At 41.7% G+C, this 24,441-nt stretch overlaps 1 protein-coding gene across 2 annotated transcripts in view; it reads right to left on the bottom strand.

The window, feature by feature from the left end:
* Positions 1-24,162, bottom strand: part of SORT1 (sortilin 1) — an 89,422-nt gene extending 65,260 nt beyond the window's left edge. For both annotated transcript variants that reach the window (XM_024250380.3, XM_024250383.3), the window contains exon 1: positions 22,872-24,162. In XM_024250380.3, coding sequence (XP_024106148.2) covers positions 22,872-23,306 — 435 coding nt within the window. In that variant the 5' untranslated portion in view covers positions 23,307-24,162. The remainder of the gene's footprint in view (positions 1-22,871) is intronic.
* Positions 24,163-24,441: the final 279 nt, after the last annotated feature.

Raw genomic sequence — 24,441 nt, 5'->3', positions numbered from 1 at the left:
CTGAGGCGGGCAGATCACCTGAGTTCAGAAGTTTGAGACCAGCCTCACCAACATGGTGAAAACTCATCTCTACTAAAAATACAAAAACTAGCCAGGCGTGGTGACATACACCTGTAGTCTCAGCTACTCAGAAGGCTGAGGCAGGAGAATCGCTTGAACCTGGGAGGTGGAGGCTGTATTGAGCCAAGATTGCACCACTGAACTCCACCTGAGTGACAGAGCGAGACTCTGTCTCAAAAACAAACAAACAACAAAAAAACAAACACTGGATAGGCTGAACAGGAGATTAGACACTGTAGAAGAGGTGAGTGTGAACCTGAAGCCATACCAACAGAAACTATCCAAAGTGAAACACAGAGATTAAAAAAAGACAAAAAATGAACAGAGCTATCAATTCAGAAAATGTTCTATGGTTTCTATAAATGTTCTTGAAGTTGTTCTACAGCTCAGCGATCGCTGTTAATTCTTTTTGAAGTAGAACAACTTCAAGCAGCTGATTATATATGCAATCAGGGCATCTAGAGGAGGCTGGGCTGGAGACAGAAAAAGAAGTTAAGCTATAATAGCCACGGTGGCTCATGCCTGTAATCCCAGCACTTTGGGAGGCCGAGGTGGGCGGATCACGAGGTCAGAAGATCAAGATCATCCCCGTCTCTACTAAAAATACAAAAAATTAGCCGGGCGAGGTGGCGGGCGCCTGTAGTACCAGCTACGCGGGAGGCTGAGGCAGGAGAATGGCGTGAACCCCGGGGGGCAGAGCCTGCAGTGAGCCGAGATTGCGCCACTGCACTCCAGCCTGGGCGACAGTGAGACTCCGTCTCAAAAAAAAAAAAAAAAAAAAAAAAAAGATATAATAGCCAAAATTCCAAAATTTCCCCAAATGTGATGAAAAGGATAAACCCAGAGATCCAAGAAGCTCAGAAACCCTAAGCTCAAGAAACACGATGAAAAATACAACAAAGCACATCATATCATAGTCAAATAATCTAAAATCAGCAATAGAGAAAAATCTTAAAAGCATCCCCAAAAAAGATGACATTACATACAGAGAAACAAAGAATGATAGCCAACTTTTCCTACAATGCAAGCCAGACAGTGGAGTAACATATTTAAAGTACTGGGAAAAAAACAGTCAAGCTGTAATTCTATAGCAAGTGAAACTATTTTTCAAAAATGCAGGTTTCACAATGAGATACCATCTCACACTAGAAAGAATGACTATTATTAAAACATCACCAAAAAAAAAAAAACCAGATACTGGTGAGGCTGTGGAGGAAAGGGAATGTTTATACACTGTTGGAGGGAATGTTCAGCCACTGTGAAAAGCGATTTGGAGATTTCTCAAAGAACTTAAAGGGCCGGGCGCGGTGGCTCACGCTTGTAATCCCAGCACTTAGGGAGGCCGAGGCGGGTGGATCACGAGGTCAGGAGATCGAGACCACGGTGAAACCCCGTCTCTACTAAAAATACAAAAAATTAGCCTGGCATGGTGGTGGGCGCCTGTAGTCCCAGCTACAGAGAGCCTCAGAGAGGCTGAGGCAGGAGAATGGCGTGAACCCAGGAGGCGGAGCTTGCAGTGAGCCGAGATCGCACCACTGCACTCCAGCCTGGGTGACAGAGCGAGACTCCATCTCAAAAAAAAAAAAAAAAAAAAAAGAACTTAAAAGAGAACTGTGAGCTGACCCAACAATCCTGTTACTGGGTATATATCCAAAAGAAAACAAATCATTCTACCAAAAAGACACATGCACTATGTTAATTATAGCTCTATTTACAATAGCAAAGATACGGAATCAACCTAGGTGCCCATCAGCAGTGGATTGGATAAAGAAAATATGGTCTATATACACCATGTAGTACTATGGAGCCATAAAATGAATGATATCATGTCCCTTGCAGCAACATGGATGCAGATGGAGGCCATTATCCTAAGTAAATTAACACAGAAACAGAAAACCAAATACCACATGCTCTCACTTATAATGGGAGGTAAACACTGGATACTCATGGACATAAAGATGGCAACAACAGAAACGGGATTATTAGAGGAGGGACGGAGGTGAGCACTGATAAACTAACTTTTAGGTACTATGTTCACTACCTGAGTGATGGGATCATTTGTATTGCAGCATCACACAATATACCCAGGTAACAAACCTGCACATGTACCCCTAAATCTAAAAGTGGAAAAATCCAAGTTTCAAGAAGGAAAAGTTCTGTGTTTCTGCACTTGTCCATTGCTCCTCAGCATTCGATTGTGGGTGTTTCTTTTTGACAGCCACAGGGGACAGACTATACCAGTGAAAAAGATCCGAAAGACAGCCTAAGTCCCATCTTTCACTGTAAAACCAACCATTCTGGTTTGTAATTATCACAGCTCAAAGTGATCTCCTCTTCCTAAGCATTATCCTCACAGCATTCACGGACACTCCTGGTACTATAACTATTTATATTTATATATAAATGTAAACTATACGTACATGTAAACTATACATGTAGAACTATTTACATATTTGTCTTCCTCTCAAATTATGCTATAAATTCTTAATGGCAGACACTATAATTTGGTATTACCCATCAGGCCTAGCACAAGGTCTTATACTTATTAGATGCTCCACAAACATCTCCGTAAAAGTCTATCACAAACTCCTGCTACTAACATTATTTCTTTTTCTTAGTATTTTTTTAACTCATGATAGCTGTTTGTCCTGAACTAACATTATTGATCTGTATGTAATCTTCCTTCTAACACGGTTACTGCTGTCTCAGTAAATAATGGCTGAATAGCGTTTATTCCTATGCTCTTCCAGCCAGCCAAGACACTGTTATACACTGGTATGTGTTCTTAGATGTTCACACATGATGGTGACCTTACTCCTCTCCTTCCCATTGTAGTTACCATTAACTTCATGTAGCTAAACATGGTAAAGATGCCCTGAACACGTCGAAGTGTTTAGAGGCATTGAGCAGGGGTAGTCTATACAGAAGAGAAATTCAAATTTCAAGTGAAGAAATAAAGGTCTGAATACTGAGATTTAAGCAGAGTTTACAGAGTTGGGAGGCAGATATAAGCAAGAGCAAGGCAATGAGGGAAGGCAGCAGTGCAGGTAGAACACACAGGAAGATAATATGCAAGTATCTTGAAAATTTTCAAAGAACACCACAAATAAAATCTATTAATATCATCATCTAGTAAAATGCTGAGTATACAGTAAATGCTATTAAGACTTGTTAAAATAAAAAAAGAATTTCAGGCTGAGTATGGTGGTTCACGCCTGTAATCCCAGCACACTGGGAGGCTGAGGTGGGAGGTCACTTGAGTCCACGAGTTCAAGACCAGGCTGGGCAATATAGTGAGACCCCCCCATCGCTACAAAAAATTTAAAAATCAGCCAGGCATGGTGGTGCACACCTGTAGTTCTAGCTACTCAGGAAGCTGAGGTAGGAGGATCACTTGAGCCCAGGAATTCGAAGCTGCAGTAAGCTATGATCATGCCACTGCACTCTAGTCTGGAAAACAGAGAGAGACCCTGTCTATATTTAAAAGAATAATAAGAAGAAGAATCTCAAGGTCAGAATTTTAGAAAGTTAAGGTTGAAATAGAAGGAAAATAAAAATAGTGAAAAGGAATTATATTTAAGAAGACACTTCAGAAATAGTACTCCTGCTTGAAAGACCCAAAGAAGGCTGAGAGAGGCCACTGGATCACTTAGACAGGAACGGTGTCTGATGATATACAGGCCTGAAAATAATGAGCCAATAAGTTATGGCTCAATTGCTGTAATCAAGGCAAAGTAAGAAGAATAAATCAAATGTGAGCAGAGGATAAAGCTTTGTTGCTAGAAATAACTGAAAGGCAGAATAATCCCTATAGGAAGGGAAAACCCAAAACCTCTGACACAATATTACCGAAGAATGTTCTATAATATCAAAATAATGAATAATATAAAAACATCTAGTACTACGTTGGAGAGTCCAGCCAACAGAAGGTAGAGTGAATGTTTTATATATATATATATATATATATATATATATAAAGATGTTATGTGTTAGTTGTATAAATGATAATTCAAATGGAGAGTGTGGGGAGAGTTGAAGCATGTTTTGTTTCTGGTAAACAATAACTGGAGGCCAGGCATGATGGCTCACACCTGTAATTCCAGCATCTTGGGAGGCTGAGGCGGGTGGATCACCTGAGGTCAGGAGTTCAAGACCAGCCTGACCAATATGGTGAAACTCCGTCTCTACTAAAAATACAAAAATTAGCTGGGTGTGGTGGCACACACCTGTAGGCCCAGCTACTCAGGAGGCTGAGGCAGAAGAATTGCTTGAACCCAGGAAGCAGAGGTTGCAGTGAGCCAAGACTGCGCCACTGCACTCCAGCCTGGGTGACAAAGTGAAACTCCGTCTCAAAAAAAAAAAAAAAAAAAAAAAAAAAGCTGTGTTGCTCTAATGTAGCATGCCTAAGAGGCAGATTATTGGGGTGTCCAATCTTTTGGCTTCCCTGGGGCACACTGGAAGAAAAATTGTCTTGGGCCACATATAAAATATACTAACACTAACAATAGCTAATGAGCTAAAAAAAAAAAAAAAAACATACAAAAAAATCTCATAACGTTTTAAGAAAGTTTACGAATTTGTACTGGGTTGCATTCAAAGCCACCCTGGGCCACATGTGGCCCACGGGCTATGGGTTGGACAAGCTTCATTTGGCACAAAGAGAACATGATCTGGTCACTTCATATTGCTAAGGAGTCAGCCAAATGTATGATCTAGAAACAGGTCAAAATTAAGCAAAACTATGTAAATATGCTGTTCTGTGCTTAACAGTCCAAAAGCCAGTACTCTGAGGAGTCCAGAGCAAATACAGTCATTCAGATAACCTAATCCTACCCTAGGATAGGAAGCACAGAAGCCAAGAAGTTTAAGAGTAGTTGGGTGAAATGTCAGCTTGATTCTACCAGGAGCAGATAAGCATGAAATTATTGCCACTTTTGGAAAAATTTATTAATCCCATGACAGAGTTTCTGGCGCAGGAATGCACAAATCAATAGAGCAAAACAGATCCAGGAATGGATGAGGTTTCTTTTAGCACATGATAAAGCTAGCATTTCAAGTTAGTGGTATAAGAACACTGGAAAAACTGGCTATTTGGAAAAAAAATAAAATAAAAAGCTGAATTCCTAACTCCCTTCTTAAAATGCCTAAATAAATTCCATATAGGGCGAAGATTTAAATGTAAAAAAATTAAATTACAAAAATACTAGAAATGGCCAGGCACAGTGGCTCACGCCTGTAATCCTAGCACTTTGGGAGGCCCAGGTGGGTGGACTGCTTGAGCCCAGGAGTTTGAGACCAGCTGGGCAACATAGTGAGACCCTGTCTCTACCAAAAAAGAAAACAAACAAAAAAACAATAGCCAGGTGTGGTGGCATAGCATGCGTTTGTGGTCCCAGCGACTCAGGAGGTTGAGGTGGGAGGACTGCTTGAGCCTGGGAGTTCGAGGCTGTAGTGATCTGTGATGGCACCACTGTACTCCAGCCTGGGTGACAGAGTGAGACCCTGTGTCAAAAAATGATACTAGAAGTATAAGTGAATATTTTTATAACCTTGGAATGGGAAGACCTTTACAAAAATGGTACAAAAATCAGAACCCATACTTAAGGATTTACTTTGACTATGTAAAAAGTTTAAATTGCAAAACACCAAAGAGAAAGCTGAAAAAAACTGGAAAAATTATTTGTAACATGACAAAGTATTAATATAGAAAGGGTTTCAATTAATATAAAATTATTTGTAACATGACAAAATATTAATATAGAAAGGGTTTTCAAATCAGTAAGAAACAGGCCAAAACCTCAAACAGGTTTTTGGAAAATAGGGAAAGAACATGAGCACCCAATTCATAGAAGGACAAAGAAGTGGCCAATAAACATATGAAAAGCTATTTAATCTCTAAAACAAAAGAAAAAAAGCAGGCCGGTGCAGTGGCTCACACCTGTAATCCCAGGCTTTGAGAGGCCAAGGCGGGAGGATCACTTGAGCCCAGGAGTTTGAGACCAGCCTGGGCAACATGGCAAAACCCTGTCTCCACAAAAAAAAAAAAAAAAAAAATTAGCCGGGTGTGGTGGTGTGCACCTGTAGTCCCAGCTACTCAGGAGGCTGAGATGGGAGGGTGGCTTGAGCCCAGGAGGTAGAGGTTGTAGTGAGCCAAGAAAGAAAAAGAAAAATATGACATTTTTGCCTTTCAGACTGGCAAAGATTAAAAGACTTGACGTAATGTATCCAGTGAGGGCATAGGGACCAGAGCACCTTCTTCTATGGTGGGTGGGAGTACATAAATTGCTGCAACTTTTCTGGAGAGCTATTTGGTGATGCAAATAAAAACTGAGAATGTCCATATCATGTAACTGAGCAAATCCTATTCTTAGGAATTTGTCATAAGGGGATAATCACACACCTTTATAAAAGATATCATATATTGGGGTGATTACTGCAGCTAACAACTATTGAACATTCCCCATATGTCATCTTCTGTGTTAGGTATCTTATACACATTATTATTTAATCCACATAACCCCATGAGATACTACTATACCTGTATATTATAAATGAAGAACTAGAGATTTGTTAAGTAAATTATGTTATGCCATACAACAATATATCAGGTGCTATTAAAAATGTTTCAAGAACAAGGAAAAAAAGAAGAAACGTTTAAAAAAACTTTAAAAACCCAAAACAAAAATGTTTCAGGTATTTACTGACATTGAAAGATATTCAGAGCATATTAGTAAAAAGCAGGCTACAAAACAGCATGTGACATCATATGTGCATATTTATGGTTACAATGATATCAGGGGTCGGGCACAGTGGCTCACACCTATAATCTTAGTACTTTGGGAGGATGAGGCAGAACAATTGCTTAAGCTCAGGAGTTTGAGACCAGCCTGGGAAACATAGTGAGACTTTGCCTCCACAAAACCAACAATAACAACAACAATAAAAACTAGCCAGGCATGGTGGCAAGCACCTGTAGTCCCAGATACATTGTTTGAGCCCAGGAGGTCAAGGCTACAGTCAGCCATGATTGTGCCACTGCACTCTAGTCTGGATGACACAGCAAGATTGTCCCTTAAAAAAAAAAAAAAAAAAAGGTATCTGGAAGGATACCCTTTAAAATATCAATAGCAACTGTCTTTAAGTGGTATTATAGAATTGATAGGGGTGCACTCTTCTTTATAGTTTTTCTAGAGTGCATAAATTACTCTCATCCCACCTCCAATTGGCAGAAATCATTTTAAAAATAAAACTATATAAGTAAGCTATTTTTAGTTAAAAAAAAAAAAGAAAGGAAAGAAAAAGTATAAAGGAAAGGGTGATATAAAAAGTACACATAGACCATATCAGTTTTTTTTTTTTTTTTTTGGGACAAAGTCTCACTCTGTTGCCCAGGCTGGAGTGCAATGGCATGATCTCAGCTCACTGCAACCTCCACCTTCTGGGTTCAAGCAAGTCTCATGCCTCAGCCTTCCCAGTAGCTAAGATTACAGGTGCATGCCACCATGCCTGGCTAATTTTTGTATTTTTAGTAGAGACGGGGTTTTACCACGTTGGCCAGGATGGTTTTGAACTCCTGACCTCAAGTGATCTGCCCGCCTTAGCCTCCCAAAGTGCTGGGATTACAGGCGTGAACCACCATGCCTGGACGCATGTTAGTTTATTCTTATTTATATTACACTAGCTAACAGATATACCAGAAGGTTACAGGATAGGTCAAAGAGCCCCTGCTACACTGAGGCACAGGAACATAGGTGGTCTTGATGTAAGGTAGACCTCCTAATATCATGAATGACTGATAACACTAAGCTGCCTTTTCAGAGTCACATTCAGAGCCTTTTGTCCATTACCTATTGAACAGTGATTTCTGGTGTCCCAGATGGTACCAACAGCCATCTACTGCCCTCGGTAGGGGAGCTCTGGGAAGCAGAAGTAACTGGCTGGCGTTTATAGTTGCCATCTGACTGTCAAATAGGTTTTCAGGAATTCATTATGTTAGAAAGCAGGGGACAGCTTGTACTACCTTCTCTAAAATGCATCCACCTTGAGAGCTGATGATATAAGACTCATCCAAGCATTTACTGCCTACCGTCTTAAAGCAGGGGGCCCCCACACTTTAGAGTTCATGAATTAGCACAATGTCCATTTCTTTGATCGTCTGAATACCCCCTAGGTTCTGTTCACAAGATTCTTCATGGAAACAACCATCTTCACATCTAATTAAACTAGAAACCAAATTAAATTACTGTTACCATAAGCTTGGAAAATTTAAAGTTGGTCCCAAGAGTCACTGTAGGTTGGAAAAAAAATCCAGTCATGAGAAACTTCTATCTTTAGTTACACACATGATCAAAAATAAAACACTGAAAAAACTAACACTGGCACTATTGCATTTGGGTCAGTTTTCCCAAGGCAAGGTGCAGCTTAAAAGCCACTTGCTGAAGGCCTGACCATGTCCCCATCAGGAGCAGCCTTTTTGACAAGCAAAGAAGGAAGTGAATTCAATGATGGCATTCTTCACATACCTGCCCTCTTTCAACAAATATGTCTGCATGCCTACCATGTGCTGTGATAATACATGCTCTGAGCTACTGAAGATTATACCCTATCAACAGGCATCTTACATACAGAAATCTAAAAATAAAGGCTAAACATGCTAGACTTTTAATCTACAGAAGTCAGCCTGTCACAATGAAAATAAAACTACAAAAGAACGTTAAGCCTAGCTCAGTAACTAACTGGTTGGGAAGGTAGGCACAAATCATCTTATCTGTTGGGAATCCATTGCCTCAGGGGTAAAACTGAGAATTACAAAGGCAAGGCATCCGTGATCCCATAAAGACTGCGGATCTAGGATTAGGCTTCCAAACCCCAGTGAGGCCTAGAACACAACCTGAGTGATGCTTTTGCAGGCAGGAAGAAAATCCTAACAGAATATAGTTCTGTTAAATTAGGCACTGCTAGAATCATAAAATATGAGCCAGAAATAATATCACAAATGTCCCAGTTCTCATGAAGTCTATTCTTGGAAATGAAAAAATTAACTACAAAATAACGTACAAGTTTCCAAATCTATTTAATTATTCAGAGTTTTCTGAGGGAACATGATACAGAGGAGAGTACCAGCCTAATAATCAGTCAACCCGAATTTTATTTCCAGCTCTACAAAAAGCTGCGTGAAATTGGGCAGCACAACCTGACATCATTACCAAAGTGAGGGGGCTAGAATAACAATCTTTCCAGTCTCTCTAAGCTTTAAAATTCTATGACTCATCAATAATTTAGCCACTCAGTTTGCTTTTCAACTGCTATGTATCTGGGTTTTTGTTGTTTTCGAGATCAGCTCCCTGCTCCACAATAGGCCAGTGTTCAAAGGAGAGGGGCAACAGCAACCTCCATGATTCAGATGCCTCAGCAACCCAGATGCTCACTGAAAAGAAGCAAGGAGACCCCTGATATCACTATCATGCATTAAAAATCTGTGCATTTGACTTCTAAGAGAAATTTGCACACCATCACTCTAATACAATTTATTAAACTGGTTAGAATTGTCTAATATTGGAAATCTGCTTTCTCAGCATAGAGAGGAAGCAAATCAAATTTGAGGGTGATACATGTAGAGACAGACAAGGACAACAGCAAGAGGAAGAGGATATTACAACAGGAATTACAAAGGAAACATCATTTCTGCAGGAAAAAAGCAAACAGGCAGACAATGGCATTAAGTTTATAATCCAGGACATCTGAAATGGGAGAAGATAGCCCCACATATCTCAATAGCTCCTGTGGGTATTAAATGTCATACCACATTAAAATACTGTGAGTCATTGTCTTAGTCCATTTTCAGTTGCTATAAGAGAATATCCAAGACAGGGCAATTTATAAAGAAAAGATGTTTATGTAGCTCACAGTTCTGGAGGCTGTGAAGTCCAAGAGCATGGCATAGGCATCTGCAGAGGATCATCCCATGGCAGAAAGTGGAAGCAAGCACAGGAGACACAGAAAAGAAATAGGACCAGGCCAGGCATGGTAGCTCATGCCTGTAATTGCAGTACTTTGGGAGGCCAAGACAGGTGGATCACTTGAGGTCAGGAGTTTGAAACCAGCCTGGCCAACATGGTGAAACCCCATCTCTACTAAAAATACAAAAATTAGCCAGGTGTGGTGGTGTACACCTGTAATCCCAGCTACTTGGGAGGCAGAGGCATGAGAATCCCTTGAACCTGGGAGGCGGAGGTTGCAGTGAGCTAAGATCACAACATTGCACTCCAGCCTGGACAATAGAGTGAGACTCTGTTTCAACAACAACAACAACAACAAAAAAAAAAAAAAAAAGAAAAGAAATAAGACCAAACTCTCCCCCTATTATAATTAACCTACTCCTGGGATAAAGGCCTTAATCCATTCATGAGCTGGTGCCCTCATGATATAATACCTCTTAAAGACCCACCACTTAATACTGTTACATTGACGATTAAGTTCCTAAAACACGTATTTGGGGAGGCACATTCAAACCACCGCAGTCCTGGTATAGCATAATTTATTCTCTTCTTAGTGACCTAGGCTCATACTGTTGACCAAGAAGGCAGAGAAGTATATTAGAAAGATTTCCATTAAAAAAGCAAGCAAACAAAAAACCTTTGGCACTTATAAAAGGGTAGGCTTAGTTTTTGAAAGTCACTTCCATGAAACAATTCATTTCTCAATAAATAGCTACATTTCACAATTTTTGCATTTAATTGTTATATCTTAGTTCATTTTAAAGAAAAGAAAGTGACAAAGAGATATGCTCCAGTTGCCAGCTGACTGAGCCGAGAGAACCATAAAGGCTTGCTGCTTATCCCTTGGGTGTGGGCGCTAACCCCTTCCCCCATTCCCTCTGCTACAACCACCCTGGCCTTCTTCCAGATCCTGGAGCATGCCAAGCTCTTTCTAGACCCAGGCCTTATGAACATGTTGTTCTCTCTGGGAAGAGATACTCTTCCTGGCAAAATTCTATTCAAGTATCAGTTTAAATAATTTCTCAGTGAATCTTTCCTAATGCCCCAGACTAAAAAAGACCTATCAATTATTCTCCTGTGGTTACTATTTTTCTTCTTGGTAATTACTACATTTATAATTATATATCATTTAGTGCCATTTTCTCTATTGGTCCATAAAGTTCCATCAAGGCAGAGGTCTGGTGTTCTATACCAGTTCCCAGGACCTGATACAGTGCCTCATGTGTGTAGGTGCTCGACAAACAACTGCTGAATTAAAGAAAAACAATACTATTTAACCTTTACTAAGCACTTATTATATTAGTATTATATATTAAGGTACTCACTGTTAATTTATAAAGAAAGCAGCAGGCTCAGAGACGTTAAGTAATTTGCTCAAAGTCAAAAAGTTGGTAAGTGGCAGAGCAAGGTTTCAATCTCATGTCTGTCTGACTCCAGACTACACATTTCATGACTACTCTTTCTTCAGCATTGTGGGAGGCAAAAGTGATGAAGGACTCATACTACAAGCTGGGCCCTACCTTTAAGGAGTTTATCATTTAGGGAATAAAACTTCTATAAATGAAACTGAACACAAGACAGAAGTGTTGTATTACATGGCATAGTCTAAAATTATAGGAGAGAACAAGAAAAACTAACAAGGGCTAGAAGGGCATTCAGACAGGAAGAAACCCACGAAAACAAAGATGGAGAAGCAACAGACCACATGAGGAGCTGAAGGGACTGGTTAGAAGGTCACTTTAACTGGAACAGAGGGTTAACACAGGCCAGGAAGTGGTGAAATAGTAGGTTAAATAAAGATGCACATAGGCCAGGTGTGGTGGCTCACACCTATACTCCTAGCACTTTGGGAGGCCCAGGCGGAAGGATCATTTGAGCCCAGGAATCCGAGACCAGCCTAGGCAGCATAGTAAGACCTCGTCTCTATTTTTAAATAATTGTTACAAGTTTAAAAAAGCAATATGCACATAATAAAAAATAATTCCATCAACATTCTGGTCCACTATTCTTTCAAGCAAAGTTCCTAAGAAGTACCTATCACATTTCACTAATATTGCTTGAAACTTCACAGAGATCAGTAGAGTGCAAAGCTAACAGTAGCTGCTCAGTTAAAGAAAGGGGTGAAATATGCAAGGTGCTATTTCAGAGCTATCAACTTAAACCAGAGTCATTAACTCTAACAAATTAAAGCTTAATGAAAGGGAAGAAAAATTGTTATTAAATTATAGTCTTTAAAAAATAATTTGGCCAGGTGCAGTGGCTCATGCCTGTAATCCCAGCACTTTGGGAGTCTGAGGCAGGCAGATCACCTGAGGTCAGGAGTTCAAGACCAGCCTGGCCAACATGATGAAACCCCATCTCTACTAAAAATACAAAAATTAGCCAGGTGTGGTGGTGCACATCTGCAGTCCCAGCTACTTTGGAGGCTGAGGCAGGAGGATCACTTGAACCCAGGAGGCAGAGGTTGCAGTAAGCTGAGATCATGCCACTGTACTCCATCCAGCCAGGACAACAGTGAGACTCAGTCTCAAAAAATAAATAAATAAAAATAAATAACTTTAAGTTATTTAAACCTATTTACTAGCCAGGCACAGGGATACGTGCCTGTACTCCTAGCTACTGCAGAGGCTGAGGCAGGAGGATCACCTGAGCCCAGGAATTCAAGGTTACAACAAACCATGATTACACCCCTGCACTCCAGTCTGGGTGACACAGTAAAAATCATGTCCCTTAAATTTTTAAATTTTGTTTAAAATTTAAAATTTTGTTTTAAAACAAAACAATAACTATTTAACCATATATGCTTGAAGCTATTATAACCAGATGACCAGGTATCTGATTACTGTTTTCTGATTATTAATCTGATTATTTTCTTCTCCATCTCCCATAGCTTCAAGAAAGGCATTTTGGGCTGGGCGTGGCGGCTCACGCCTGCAATCCCAGCACTTTGGGGCCAAGATGGGTGGATCACGAGGTCAGGAGTTTAAGACCAGCCTGGCCAAGATGGTGAAACCCCATCTCTACTAAAAATACAAAAATTAGCCAGGTGTGGTGGTGGGCGCCTGTAATCTCAGCTGCTTGCGGGGCTGAGGCAGAGAACTGCTTGAGTCCACGAGGCGGAGGTTGCAGTGAGCCGAGATTGTGCCACTGCACTCCAGCCTGGGCGACAGAGCGAGACCCTGTCTCAAAAAAAAAAAAAAGAAAGAAAGGCATTTTGAATAGATGATCTCTGCCTAACCCTATCTCTCACCCTCCTCTTTTTTCATCCTGAGTCCAGTGATACAAGTAGTACATTTTTTTTTCCTTTTAGATATGGGACCTCACTATGTTGCCCAGGCTGGGCATACAGTGGTTATTCACAGATGCAATCATAGTGTCCTATAGCTTTGAACTCCTGGGCTCAAGCTATCCTCCTGCCTCAGCCTTCCAAATAGCTGGAACTCTAGGTGTGCACCACCACCTACCCCTAATAAATTTTTTTGTTTTTTTGGAAGACAGTATCTCGCTCTGTTGCCCAGGCTGGAATGCAGTGGTGCAATCATAGCTCACGACAGCCTCAAAACTCCTGGGCTCAAGTGATCCCCTCACCTCAGACTCTTGTGTGGCTAGGGCTACTGGCGTATGCTACCATACCGGGCTAATTAAAAAAATTTTTTTATACAGATGGGGTCTCACTATGTTACCCAGGCTGGTTTCAAACTCATGGGCTCAAGTGATCCTCTCGCCTCAGACTCCAAAAATCTTGGGATTACAGGTGTGAGTCACCCTGCTTAGCCAGGGCTAATATGTCTTAATCCAGATGTAGTTCTTGTGAGTACCTATAATAATTCTCTAGAAATATTAGAGATATGAAAAAAATTAAGCACATGTTCAAATATTTAAGCATCTAACTGGTAATGTGTCAGAAGCTTTGTAGAGAAAATCATTATAAGAAATCCTCAACAAAAGAATATACACTAAATCCTGTACCATCTTCACAATGACCCTAAGAGGTAGTATTAGTACTCCCATTTCATAGATGAAAAATCTAAGGTTCAGAGAGGTTAATTTGTCCATGGTCACCACTGAAGTTTGAATCCAGATCTAATACCTGAGATCCTGTTCCCCCAAACCACTGCCTCAAACCATCATCAATTGTATTAACAAAAGTTTGACATAATCACAAAGGCTTAAAAAAGAGAAGAAAACCACTACATACACGTCTTACATTTCTGCCAATCCTGATTCACTTTAATTCTTGCCACCCCTGCCTAAGCCTGTCATCCAACTCTGTCAAGTGATAAACCAAACGCATTTATGCCTCATCCGTCTGCTTTAATACACATGTTCCTCAGGGTTTGGCTCAAGGGCTGTATCTATCAGGATCACCTGGCTGACAAGCAGGCCTTGTGGAGGCTGTGACACATCAACAGGTTTATTAAGGAATTATACAAATCATACTCATACGGTACTTCAAGGTTTCAAAATATTTTCACCTATATCTTCTCTTCAAAACTTCATGATAATCCTCCATATTATGTGACGGGAAACTGAGGCTTAGAAAGGCTAGTTGAGCTCTGTTGAGGGTACTATGAGCTTGAGAAGAGTAGAATTCACAACCATATTACTTATAACTGGGATCTCATAACTTTGCCTTATCCCTAAAGCAAATGCATTGATTTCAACACTCCTATGAAACACTTCCAAATGCAGCACCATGTTGGGACATCTGTGTTCTACTCCCAGCTCTTGGCCAGTAAGCAAGTCAGCCAGCCACATCAGCAAAAGGGCTCTGACCAGCTAATCGGCCCAATAATCCATGATTCAAACCATTAAGCACATTATCAGCAAGAGTTCAACCTTACCCTTGTTCACAAATGTTCAGAAAAATCTGTTCATAGGCATCACTGTCTTACAGCTCCTGGCTTCCTCATGCCTTGGCTCACATTCTTCTTCAACCAGGTCCAGAAGTTTAGAAGTGTTTTTTGGAAACGTTAGCACTTCAAGTATAAAGGATGGTCTGCCTCACCCTCTGTTCTGCTTTCCTCTGGAACCTTCACGTCCAAGACCAAAGCAATGGCCGGCCTCTGAAAGGGGAACTCTTCTTGGCTCCCCATTTCTACCTCTGGTTCCTCCAGCTCTAGCCTCATGTCTAGCACTATCTGTTAAAACTCTTTCACAAGTAAGTCCTTTTGCCAAACTCACTACCCATGCCCCTCCTCTCTTTCCATCCCCCACAAAAGAGCTATTTTTTTTTTTTAACTTCCCTATGTGTCTTCCTGGAAACCTTAGTCATACTCCCCATCAACTACCTCACCCTAAAATAAAGTTTCTATTGACCATCCCTTGAACATATCTTGGATTTTCCTACTTCCTTCGTGCTGTTACAGATCTCCCTAAAAATCATCTCCACTTTTATTCTCTCTTCAGCCAGAGGGCTTTCCCAGAACACTGCACTGCAGTGGTCAAGCCTTCTTCCAAACTCCCAGTGAAACATCTCTGAACACCTAAATCCTTAAGATAGCCCCATTGCTTTGTTTTGTTTATGCACAGGTCTGGACTCCACTCAGTACATGGCAGGCAGCTCAGTAAGTGTCTAAATGAATGACATCTACATAGTACTTTACCTTTAACAAAACACATTGATAAAACTTCTCATTTGACCCTCCAAACAATCCTAAGAGCTGCTGCTCTAGTTTAAAAAACAACTGTAAAGATCACTGAAGTTAAGTGATTTTCCATAATCACACAGCTATGAAGCAGCAGAGCCAGGACCCAAATCTGAGTATTGAGACATCTCTTTGAAATTTTGTATACAACATATTTATATTTTGAATCCTTTGTGACAAATAGCAAATACCAGATAAAAATGATTTGAACTAATTTGTCTGGGAATTATTGAAGTTAATACAAATTTTCCTTCCTAGTTCAATTTCTCCTGGTCCTTCAGAGCGATTGTATTGTGGAACGAGACTTGCAAACTGGCTTAAGTACAATATTAGAAAGAGAGTGTGTGTGTGTGTGTGTGTGTGTGTGTGTGTGTGTGTTTTAGGACATACAGGAAGAATAAAACTCTTATCCAAAGCAAACATAAGACGGATAGTATTCATAAGCCAGAGAAGGAACATACATACGTTTTCTTCTGATAAAAATAAATCAAGCCAATTAATCACATATAAGTTTCTACATGTGAATATATTTATGGTAAGCTGACCATCTATTTTCAAACACACAGGCAGCCAGGATGAAGAAAAAAAGCCCCAGTTTTGGCAGAGTACTATAGGAAAGAGAAAAAGAAAAATGAATTTACTACTATCTGTTGGGTTTGCTTTTGGACTATTCAAGCTAGTAGCTTTTATTAGCATTAGATTTTTCAGCCAACAAGGAACAAACGATATTACCCCCAAAATAAAAGAGAAAAATGTCTTTCATAACTATATGAAAAAAAGTACTCCTGCTATCTTTAAGAACACGCATATTTCACTGAAGCAAGTTCTGGAGGTGGTAGTAAATCACCCCTAAATGCGAAATCCATGCTATGTTCAAGTTTGACTGGGAAGTCAGCCGCAGTTTGCTTCTAAATTTGGAATCAGCCAGTAAAACATTTGTGATCACAACCTCTGGCCTCTCCCATATGAATCACAGAATTTTTTAAAGAAATTTTAAAGCTAGTCCAAAACTTCTTGTGTTGTAGATGAGGAATCAAGGGCCAGAGACTAAAACACAAAACAGAAAATAAGTTACTTTCACAGAAAACTTCCTCGGCAAAACACGACAGGTTCTGAATGGAAGGATTTTGTTTTTACTGTGGTTTCCTGAGATTGAGATTGGGGACAGAGAAGGAAAAATAGCCTCCATCTTTCACCTAAAAATTTTCATAGGTATAAGGAATCTGTCATGAACATTCATTCAACCAAACTATCTCAAAGCAACATATTACTAACCCAACTTTCACTGTAGTCACCATTGAAACAACAACCAAAAAGCTGCCTAGAACTGACTGAAATTGATCAGCTTGTTCTTCAAGCCCCATTAATCCTCAAATCCACCTGCATACAAATCACTGAGACCACATAGTGGGAAGAACAAGTTTTCACCAAGTTTCTAAAAACAGAAGTAAAAGATGCAATAAAAGTACTGATTACAAAAGGAGAGAAAGGGAACCGAAACTTGTAGAAATTTACAAATGCAGTATCTAGTTCATAATATTGTCAGAGCCATTGCTACAGTTTTGTTGTTTCTGGAAAAGCTGTATTTTAAATTACATGTCAAATGTGATGGCTTTGTCTGCCTTAATATTAGCTCCTAATTATATAAAATATCTGAGCCTCATTTCTGCAGCCTCAAAACATAGTTCACTTTCTGTAAAAAAAATTGAGGGGTAGGATTAGGTAGGAAGGAGGGAGAAGAACAATCGTTACTCCCCCGTTCTGACCACTACAACTTGGTGCTAAGCACTGCCCAGCATGTGATGGTCACACAAGGGTAACAGGCCAACTGGGACAAAGTTGGGGAACGCAGACTCTGCAGTCACCCACTGAGAACCCAATGCCTGTTGACAAGAGTTGACTGGAAACTGGCAGAGTGCAGAAGAAACTGCTAATAGTATCTGTGACCCTGACATGAAAGATTTGATCAAAACAGCAGGATAGAAAGCCTATTATTGTTGTTAATATCACAAAAAGAAAATAGCCATTAGAAATTGAACAGAACATAAGGCTTCTTCCAATTATTTCCACAAGCAGACATGAGACTCAGATTTCTAATTAAAAATCACTGTGCACAGAGCCAAATATTTGAGTCAGCAGAGAACTTACCTAATTGTTAACACTGCATTCCCTTGGAGCCATCTGTCATACCTGGCTAGCTTTCTACTCTCATCCCAACCAAACTTCAGATGAAGACTAACCTTTCCCCAGATAAATTACACTTCATCAAATCTGCTGATACTTCTTACTGAAATATCCAATGCGTAAGTCATTTTAACATCCCTCTAGGGGCTAAAGGTCTGACTATACACTGCATGAGAGAGGACTCTTCATGAGGGTTTCGCTCACTCTGCTCAACCAGGACCAAGAAGGAGATCATACAGAGTTCCTACTCCTTGATCCAAAGCTGAATGGAAGAAACAGAACTCAAGAGAATATTAAATAAGCTAGACGGCTGGGGGTGCTAGGGAAGGTAGTATGAAGAGAGGCCAAGTATTGGAATAAATGAGGCAGTTAGGAAGTTCCGGGGCATTAAAGGACTGACCTTCAGACTTCCGGGTGTTACAAAGGTCTGGCGATCCACAGATCCACAACAACAGGCCGAGGGCTTCAGCGGCAGCTCCCTGAAGCCTCTGACAGGCACACTCAGTCCTGTCAGCTTGGACTCAACCCTGCCAGTGCCAGCAAACAAACACACGCATTCTTCCCAGAGCTGACACTCCATATAACACGGCCTCTCTACAGGGCCTGTTTATTTAAGAAACCAGATGCTTTAAAGTTGGAGTAGAAGTTGGGAAGTTATGTTTAAAGAAGTAGTTAGTGACAGGAGCAGAGGGAGGACAGAAAATAAGCAACAGTTCCTGGCTTTATTCATCATAAGTTTAAAAAGTTTTAAGGAAATTGTCAAATGGTCTGTACACAGGAATGAGAAGTAAGGAAATTATGTCAGCCACCACTGCAACTCTGGCCAAGGCATTCCATCTGTTCCTTTAAGACAGTTTCATGCCTACCCTCAAAGGGGTGCTTACAGCAGAAATGTTTTGAAGCAATCCAACTTAGCAACCAACAATAAAGTCTTCTAGGCCTGCTCAATTTCACGCATGTACAAAGGTTATCCGTGTCATGAATACTCCAAGCAGCTGAAGGAAAGAATCAGTTAAAAATGTGGCATGAAAACAGTTTTGAGTTCCAGGCAAAAGGAAGATTATTGAGTCTAAGAAGAGAGCATTTATAAATGATAGCTAATTGCTGAGTGCTAATTATGTGCCAGACATTGTTCTAATGAGTTATTACATATGTATAGATTATACAACACAATGTGATATGTTGTAATACATACTATAACTCATTACAAAGTAATACAACATTACATATGCATATATTAATATTATGTAATACAAATATATTATACAATAATATACATATACGTATATATTATGTATATATAATTTAACACACACTCATTTAATTCTCACAACCACCCTACAAATTAAGTGCTCTTATCTTCACTTTACAGATTAGGAACTGAGACACAGAAAACTTAAGTAACTTACCCAGGATCACACAGTGACATGGCCAGGGTTCAAATGCAGACAGTCCAGTTAAGGCAGTGCTATACCGCCTTACCACGGTATGTCAAACCCTTAGAACAAAATTAGGGAGCATAATTTTTGGAAAGTTATAACTATTTATCTTTCTCCTTTGTTTTCTTGTCATCCCTTTTGTTTGTTTTTTTAGTAATAGCCAGTATTTTTTATTTCCACTTTCCCATGAGTCTATTATAGCTAACTTGTAATACTGTAACTAGAAAGGAAAATGTTTTCCTCTCCTGCCTCAACTCCTAAAATAAAGCACTTAATCATTAGGACTTCTATGTGAAAAAATACATGCTGTGTGTAATAAACCCAATGCACTTTAAATATATTTTAAATTAATACATTGAAAAGAAATGATATGAGAAAAAAATCTTAGAGAGAAAAAGGGAGGTTTGGGCAAAGAGAAAAACCGGCTGGATTTCATGGACAGAGAAGCCTGAGTGGTCATCAAGACACCGGTCTCCTAAAACCGTAATGTAAACACACTATCATGCTTTAGCTTTACCGTGCTTTCTTGAGAAGACAGGTTAAATGCTAATATATCCTCATAAGCCACAGAAACAGGTCTAGTAGTTTGCTATAACCTTCTGAGGCTTTTCATTCTCCAGTCTGAATGATCTTTTCTTTGTATCTTGGCACCCCAGCATCTAGCACAGATCTAGGCATTTGGAGGGCATTCACATACATTGATGATGTGAATTACTGTGGCTTGAAATGAAACAGGACCAAGTTAAAAGAAATATGAGAACCACGAACTTTTGCTTTTTCTTAGGACTCGAATCCTGTCATGTTATGTAGGAAAAATGATTCTACATGTACTTTCCTTCCCCAGTTGTACAAAGTACAGTATCTCTGACAAAAAGTTGTTCTGTCATGCTGATGCTTTTATTTCACACTGTTTTATAAACGGTCCAAAAATAGTAGATCTCCTCAATACAGTTCAGGATTTTTTATGACTTCTAAAACCAAATAAATAAACAGAAGAACAGGCTACTACATAACAATTCTTGGTTAAGGAAGTACTACTTAATCATTTTTAAGGTAAAGGATATTAAACAAAGGCTCCACTTTTTTTTTTTTTTTTAACCAGATACAGAAAGGATGAGATCTCTGAAGAAGAGACCACGGATGACTAACAAACGCAAAAACTTTTTTTTTTTTTTTTTTTTTTGAGACAGAGTCTCACTGTGTCACCCAGGCTGGAGTACAACGGTGTGATCTCGGCTCACTGCAACCTCTGCCTCCTGGGTTCAAGTGATCCTCATGCTTCAGCCTCCAGAGTAACTGGAATTACAGGCGCATGCCACTGTGTCTGGCTAACTTTTGTATTTTTAGTAGAGACAGGGTTTCACCATGTTGGCCAGGCTAGCCTCGAACTTCTGACCTCAAGTGATCCACCTGCCTTGGCCTCCCACATTGATAGGATTACAGGCGTGAGCCACCGTGCCCAGCCAAAATAGCTATTTTAAATAAGGTCACCGAAAAAAAGACTGGGAGAGAAAAACTAAAAAAAAAAAAAAAAAAAATTATTGCAAACAGCTAAATGAAAGAAATAGAAGAAAATTTCTTTACATATGGACTTCAAAGAATGAGTGGTTTTAGGTCTACTCTTCAACAGATTTGGCCTTAGAACCCCTGAGCCAGTTTTCTCAACCTCTTTCTTTGGAATCAGTATATTACAAATGACACATCAATTCAAACTAACCAGGAAGACTCTGACTCAAGGAATAAATCCAGGCAGGGCACAGTGGCTCACGCCTCTAATCCCAGCACTGTGGCAGGCTAAGGTGGGCAGAGCACTTGAGCCCAGGAGTTCAAGACCAGCCTGGGGAACATGGCAAAACCCTGTTTCTTAAAAAAAGAAAGAAAGAAAAGAACAATTAGCTGGGTGCATGCACCTGTAGTCCCGGCTACTTGGGAGGCTGAGGTGAGAGGATCACTTGAGCCCAGGAGGTCAGGGCTGCAGTGAGCTGTGATCACACCATTGCATTCCAGCCTGGGCAACAGAGTGAGACCCTATCTCAAAAAAAATAGTAATTATACAAAAATTAGCTAGGCATAGTGGTGCACACCTGTAGTCCCAGCTACTCAGGAGGCTGAGGTAAGACTCTATCTCACAAAAAAAAAGAAAAAGAAAAACAGGAGTAAATCTAAATCCAGGAGTAGCAGCAGACCTAAAGTTAGGTCAACCAGCGAGAGAAGAATTTGAAATATGGAGTAAGAATGCTGTGTCCAGCTAGCTCAAGGAAGGAAGTGGTCCGGTATAAATTAAGCATCAGTGTTGTAAAGCCTTTCTCAATCCCCCACTGTGAGAAGGAAATCTATTCGATTTTTTTTTTTCTCATCAAGTAGGAAGACTTCCCAGTATTCATTCTACCCAACCTGTCCCACCCTCCAGCACTAGCTTGGCTACCTTTACACAGCTGCTGCTCGGGCTGCACAAAGCACAGTTATTCCTGAATACTTGTGTCTTGTGTCCTCAGATCAGAGAATTCTATCACAGGTAACAAGTATGGTCCAAATAATCAGGCAGTCCAAAGGGAGACTGAGGCTTGGCTGACGCTGAAATACGGTTACAGAAGGACAAGTGCCGGCACAGAGCCTTGGCCACCCATCTCTGCCCCCAAGTGCAATTCATTTTCTTTGAAAGAGGAAAACAGGCAAGGGAGAAAATATATAGAATTGAAAATAAATTATGCAAATATGGCTAGCAAGGATTAAATGGTTAATTTTAGAGAAATAGGAGAAAGATGCCCAAGTTGTGCTAAAGCAAGGAACCAGGACTTTCTTAATAATTAGTTTTGTCAGTCCAGTAGTGTGCAAAGGTTGAGCTGCTTGTCCCCAGGGACAGAAATCCCATAATTTTGAAAGTCTTTTGACCAAGAGCTGGCTCAAAGCAGAATGTGTGTAATGCGTTTCTTAACTATTGAAAATCTTGTCACCACGGGATACAGACATGCTAGTCAGAGTTCCGTACCATGACAGAAGGTCAAATCTGAAGCAGTAAGAGCGATCACATAAATATTGCCATCTCATTTCCAAGCTAGTCCCCTTAACTATTAAAACACGGTGACCAGATCGCTGCTTCGGGCCTCCTGAACTCCCGCCTCTCCCACCCGGAAAGTACTGACCCAGAGAGGACACACCTTTGCTTCTGCGCAGCCCAACTTCTGCAAGCGCTCAAGAGTTAATTACTCCTTCACCTTCCTGGGGCCTAACAGTGTTACTGGGTCCTCATTATTTATACAGACGAAAAACGATGTTCTAGAGATTTTGACAACTTAAAAAAAAAAAAAAGAATGCGGTGGAAGTCTAAGATTGCCTCCTCTGTGACGAAACACAGCCCCGCCGGCCGCCCGGGCCCGACTCCGCCCGCCCGCCCGCCCGCCGCCGTTTCGGGGCTGCGGCCCAGGGGACGCGGGCGCGGCGGGGCTAGGGTCTCCTCCGGGAGTCTCGGGGCGCACGGGTCGGGAGGGGCATGCGGGCGGCACCTCGCAGCCGAGCGGCTCCCGGGCCCGGCGCCCGCTCACCTGGTGCGTGTTGTTGGCCAGCTTGGCGACGAAGTCCCGGACCCGGCCGCACTCCTCGTCCTCGCCCGGCGCGCTGCGACGCCAACGGCCGCCGCGGGGAAACACGCCCCCGGCTGCGGCCGCCCGCAGCCCCCAGCTCACCCCGATGGGGCCAGACCAGCGCGGCAGCGGCGCAGCGGGCGGCGGCGGCGCGTCCAGCCGGTCCTGGCTGAGGGTCGCCGGTGGCAGCAGCTGCAGGAGGAGGAGGAAGCCGAGGCCGTGGGGCCAGCGCGAGAGGCCGTCCGCAGCTACCCGGGGCCGCTCCATCGCCGCCGAATGCCGCCGACGCCGACACCTGCCGCCCGGCGCGCCCGCCCACCCCCGCCGGCGCGCGCCACACCCCCGAGCCGAGCGCGGCGCTCCTTGGATACGCGCGGCCGGGCCTCTCCGCCCCATAGGCTGGCCGCCTGTCCCTCTTCCCCGGCCCACTCCTCATTGGCTCGCGTCGCCTCTGGCTTCGGGGGTCCTGGATTCGGATGCTAAGATGCGGGACTGATTGGCTGGAACGTGGCAGAGACTGCTGAGGTCAACCCCGCCTCGCCCGGCGTCTCCCGGGCCCGGCTTGTGGAGTTCACGTAGGAGCTTCTCCTACCTTCCCGCCGAGCCCGGGGCTCCTGGCGTCGCTACCCCTTGCTGCAACTCTAGCGCCCTCAAGTTGGGGCTGGGTTACGTCCCTCCTGTTCCCCAGAGACACTCCTAAAATTCCTTCGGTGAGGCAGAGCCTGGAAAACCTACCCAGGAAATCCCTGAGCTCGCTCAGCTGGAAAAGGGGGCTCCATCATGAACCGGGGCTTCGGGTTTTTATAAACCCCGCTCACTGGAGCGCCCATTGTCTGCTAAGCAGCTGCCTTGCTGCAAGAAGGTGAATGCGAACTGGTATGGGCCACATCCTACGGAGAAAGACATCAGGACATCCGTGACTCCTGCAAGCCTGAAGAATAGTTTTTCCATACGTTTGGCCTCTCTCGCCTTCCTCTTCTGCGGGGAGGTAGGCCAAAGGCGGAATTACTTACAGGTTTTCCAGGACTTCGAATGTAGCTTAGGCATTAGGGGCAGGTAAAAGGGGGCAAGAGAATGATCCAATGCCTACTGTACACATGATCATTTCCTAGATGCACATTTATTTTACCAAAATGCCTTAACTCTGAAGTGAGAGCTTCGGAGAAGTTTGGTTCCAGTATGTGATGTCCTCTAAATTAGCACCCCGATCCACCTCTAATGAATAAAATAAAACCCCTACGGTGTTCCCTTTACCGCAGAAGCTGCACACACAACTTCTACAACACGTAGCACAGGTAAAACCAGTTCTGAATCCTTAAACTTACTGACTCCATCCCTTTAGAAGCTAGAAATTGTTCAGTAGAAAAAGTAGCAAATAGAAAGATACAAAATATGCAAGTCGTTACACTCAAAGCAAGTAAAGATTACTTTTAACTATAAACTGGCCATAAGCCCAAATGAGGGTATAGTCATTGTAGAGCAAAATGATACAATGCACCCAACCCGATATTTACATTAAAATACTTCCAGT

The sequence above is a fragment of the Pongo abelii genome, chromosome 1 (assembly GCF_028885655.2).
Source record: "Pongo abelii isolate AG06213 chromosome 1, NHGRI_mPonAbe1-v2.0_pri, whole genome shotgun sequence".
Taxonomy (NCBI): Eukaryota; Metazoa; Chordata; class Mammalia; order Primates; family Hominidae; genus Pongo; species Pongo abelii.
The sequence above is the reverse complement of the archived record's forward strand: the minus strand, read 5'-3'. Positions and strand labels throughout refer to the sequence as shown.